Below are 4,191 nucleotides of genomic sequence, written 5' to 3' on the forward strand. Positions count from 1 at the left end.
ACCTTTGCTTGAGGAAATTTTCCGTGGACCTCGCTGAAGATTAATTGAATACCCCTGATGTAGGTTTACAGCCATTCAATCATTGCCCAGAATCAAAATGTGTAGCCTACACATTTAATTAAAAGAAAAAAGAAAAAACACTTTATCAACATAGTATGTGCGTCATAGTACATCCTGGTGACTTTTTTCTGAACTCAGTATTAATATTGGCTTGAGCGGGCGTCTCCCTAATATTGGCTAGCTATGGACTTTAAAAAAAAAATCGTAAAAAAATGATATATTAGATATTATAAATGAATAGTGCTCAAATACAAATATATATATATCACAGTAATAACTTTCATAAATCTACAAAATATTGACAAATGGGCTAATAGACTACAATTGTTCAAGTAGTAGTAGCTAAACATTCATAGACCAGGGTACTGCCACATCTTGTGGTAAAAATGTAAATGAATGCCCATTTCACTAGTTCACATTTCGTAATTTGCAAACAGATATATAGCTAATAGCGGGCTTGTGCAGGAGTCAACTGCGCAGGCAGGAGTTGTGCAGGATTCCGCCATACACCCCTTTATTCTTTAACTATGGAAGACGGAAGGCGTAAGGGGAGGTGGTGGGTTGCGAGAGAAGTAACGCCGATGCTGCAACTTCAGCAAGTACTGTGAATAAATAACCTGTCTGATTGAAGAAGGAGGTGTGGCAAATTCCATCATGCTCATCCCGATTGGGTCGTCTATTGCTGTTATTAGAAACAGGCGAGCGATTGGATGCCCGAGAAGGCGCTGGAGAAACCAATCTGCGCGACCGGCGACTTGGCTCCCGGCTTGACCTAACGCGTCTTGCGAGCGGAGTAACGCCGATGCTGCAACTTCGGCAAGTAGACTGCGAATAAATAACCCGTCAGATTGAAGGAGGCGTGGCAAATTCCATCATGCTCCTCCCGAACTTCCGTTTGTAAAAGCCATTTAGACCTATGCTAATAATGCTGACAAGCAAATTGAGACTAATAGACTGTGGTACATGCACTGAAGAGCTTAATTTTTTTAAATTACAAAAACAATCCCAGAAATTGATTTTTCCTATTTCTGACCATAAATGGCTCTTTAAAAAGTAGAGGTTGCCAACTCCTGCTCTGGACGGCCATCTAAAAGATGACCATCAAGTATATAGCACACACATACAGACATATGTTACATACATGTAGCGCTCGTAGACCTGGACCAGTAATTCAAGCACTAAACATCAACCTAGGCTCGGAAGAGGGGTATGCTTAAATGGACTAACTCACAAGAGGAATTAACAAGTTGAACAATTGACAGTTTTATTGCCTCCAAAACAGCAGTGCGGGTACACAGCATTGAATGGCAAAATATGAATGAAATGATAAGGAAGAGCTCTTCAAACAAATAAAATATGAAAATCAAAGGAAACTTAGTATTCAAGCCTCTTATTCCTGTATGTACTGATTCAAGAAAGAGTTCAGTTCCTGTATGAAAAGTGTATATCAGTTCCTGTATGAAAAGTGTATATCAGTTCCTGTATGAAAAGTGTAGTGATTCCCAAAGTTCAGTTCCTTGAACGTGTGTGTGTGTATCGATTCCCAAAGTTCAGTTCCTTGAATGTGTGCGGATATGACTACTGTGTTGAGTCAACAGTGTGGAAAATCTTATCTGGTGTTCGATGAACGAATGAACAAATCTTGGGTTTCTCTGAGACAAATTGTACGGTTGGCCACACCGCATCCACGATCGTTCTCAGTCTCACTGGGCTGGGCTCGCCATCTGGGATCCAAATCTGATCTGGTCGTTCAAAAAAACCAATCTACACAAAGTGCAGAATAATAAGAATTCTGTTCTATTTCTATTCTTCAACATGAGACCTCATTAACTTCTTTCTTTCTTTTAGAACACCTTCTAATGTGTAACCAATAACTAAGGATGCACTTAAGATTACATTGAGATGACTGACTTACATCACAATAAACAATACAAATGAAATATAAGCAAATACATTACTTATAAGCATGTACTTTCAGTACAATTCAATGAATTGCATAGATTAAATAACAATAATGTTTTTAACATCATTAAGCAGTGTGCTTATCTATTTTACACTAAACATTTTCCTTTTTAACCTTTTCAAGGACTATTTTAACATATTGCATTGTAACATGACTATGAATTAAATATTACAACTAACTTATTCAAAATATACATGTGAAACTGAAAAGCTATGCATTTCTAATGCATCTGTATTATAACTCATTAGCATCCGCTATTGCATCAACTAAATGCTAAAATGTAAACAAGTTAAGCACCATGCATCTCGCATGGTTCAAACCACTACTAACGGCTCGGCTGACTAGGCTACCATGCTGCGCCAGCTAGTTAGGGCGTTAGCTAGGATTTAACATTGAGCACAATGACACGGCTTGTACCAAAGTGGCAGGAACATTAAGATTCTCGTCAGAGATTAAACATTCTATTTAACTATGATATGGCATACCAAGGTTTCATACAAACATTGAGCATCGTCTCACTCATACTCCGATTGGTTTTTATGAATTACATCCTTTCCTAGATGGCTAGTAAGAAACTAGCAAAACGTGCTTTACTCACCGGAGTTCCAATTTGCTGTAAACTCGACAGAATCACTTTTCCTTCTTATTCAAAGTTGAGTTTGAGGTAGACTAATATCTTATGGATATAACTAGACGTAAAGTATTGACCTTTCAAAAGTATTTCGTTATTATTTATCTTCAAATCCGGGAGCTCTTTCAGGTGCACGTTCACAGGAAATATGTCGCTGGTAGAGAGAGGAATGTTTGCTAGTAGGACGCTCTAGTCTTCTAACACATAGAGCGCCCTCCATAGGAAGATACATGAAATTGCATGTAGATTAGTAGCCCTAATTTCATGAGGGTTACATACACACTTAACCATGCACCCATTGTCGGTAGTGAAACAGGGAAGCATGCCATTATCCATTCAAATAGATCTGTTATACACCTCTTATAGAGAGATACCATAACTTGGACACCATACTTATTTTCATGCTCAGTTTAATCCTGGAGCTCCTCTGCAAAAGGATGACCCAAAATACAACAGCTGCCTTACACTGAGTGATAAGGTCCACTGCCTGGTCAGCGTGCTCCCTGCAGACAAGATCAGATTGATGGAAATGGACCAACATTCCAATTACCCTGATGTCATTCATAAACTGAGAGAAATTAGACAGAAAGCATCTGCACTGAGTGAGTCATTTGATGAAGCTACAGATGTGCTTGCCTAAATGTAGAGTCTGTGATTTCTGTGACACATTAAACTAATTAAGTGCTGCCCTACCTGTACCTGTACCTACCTGTCTGTTCAGTGGATGTTTAAAATAACATGTAACATCCAACATGCAAGTGAGACTATAGGTTAGGACACGTTATTTGAATTGAATATATTGAATTGAGTAGAAATGGTAGAATCCTAAATTATCCTGACCTCACTTCCTGCAGGAATCCCTCAAGTAGTTGTTATGACGATGGTGGATAAGTCCTGTCCAGCAGTAGCCAAGGACCTGAAGATGATCTACAGAAGCAAGACGATCAAAGCGCAGGTTTGTTTGTTGTGGTGTGTGTATGGGTATGTTTGATGTATCTGTTATGCTGGTGTTTGATAGCTAGTATACCCTGGTTGAGGAAATAAACTTTGTGTGTGCTCATGTGTTTATGTGTGTGTCTGTATGTGTGCGTCTCTTGTGAGTTCAGATGCAGGAGTGCAGTAACAAGTTGGGCGTCCCTATGAACTGTATCTTCCCGGTGCAAAACTACCATGAGGAGATTGACCTGAATGAGGATGTGGATATCCTTCTTCTGTCTGCTCTCAAAAACATTCTCAACTTTGCCAATGACCATGTGGGAGAACACGCCAACAACTGAAGGCAATCCTGTGAACTCTAGTTCATATTGTTAGGTTGAGCTCAATCTCGAAAACTTTTTGTCCATTCTAATGTTACATTTCATAAAAAGGATGCTAACTGGCAAAAAAATTAAACATTTTCTTTCCAACCGATACCCTTGCCCTCTCATTTTCTAATAGTCTTTAATTTTCTTAATTAGTGGGTTTGATCCAGCAAGACCACAGCATGGCTGAAATGTCTAATGGGCTGGGCTGGGCTGTCTGTGTATAATGAAGATGT

General features: G+C 39.1%; 1 protein-coding gene across 1 annotated transcript; it reads left to right on the forward strand.

Annotated features, from left to right (window-relative positions):
* The first annotated feature begins 3,075 nt into the window (after window positions 1-3,075).
* On the forward strand, window positions 3,076-3,990 carry LOC143103218 (interferon-induced protein 44-like). The gene is made up of 3 exons (XM_076267038.1): window positions 3,076-3,256; window positions 3,509-3,609; window positions 3,761-3,990. Exons 1-3 carry the CDS (start codon window positions 3,178-3,180, stop codon window positions 3,929-3,931), a joined length of 351 nt encoding a protein of 116 aa, XP_076123153.1. The 5' UTR covers window positions 3,076-3,177; the 3' UTR covers window positions 3,932-3,990.
* Window positions 3,991-4,191: the final 201 nt, after the last annotated feature.

The sequence above is a fragment of the Alosa pseudoharengus genome, unplaced genomic scaffold (assembly GCF_046254945.1).
Source record: "Alosa pseudoharengus isolate Yale_2024_CS ecotype anadromous, Long Island Sound unplaced genomic scaffold, YU_APseudo_1.1 YU_APseudo_1.1_scf_4, whole genome shotgun sequence".
NCBI classification, from domain to species: domain Eukaryota; kingdom Metazoa; phylum Chordata; class Actinopteri; order Clupeiformes; family Clupeidae; genus Alosa; species Alosa pseudoharengus.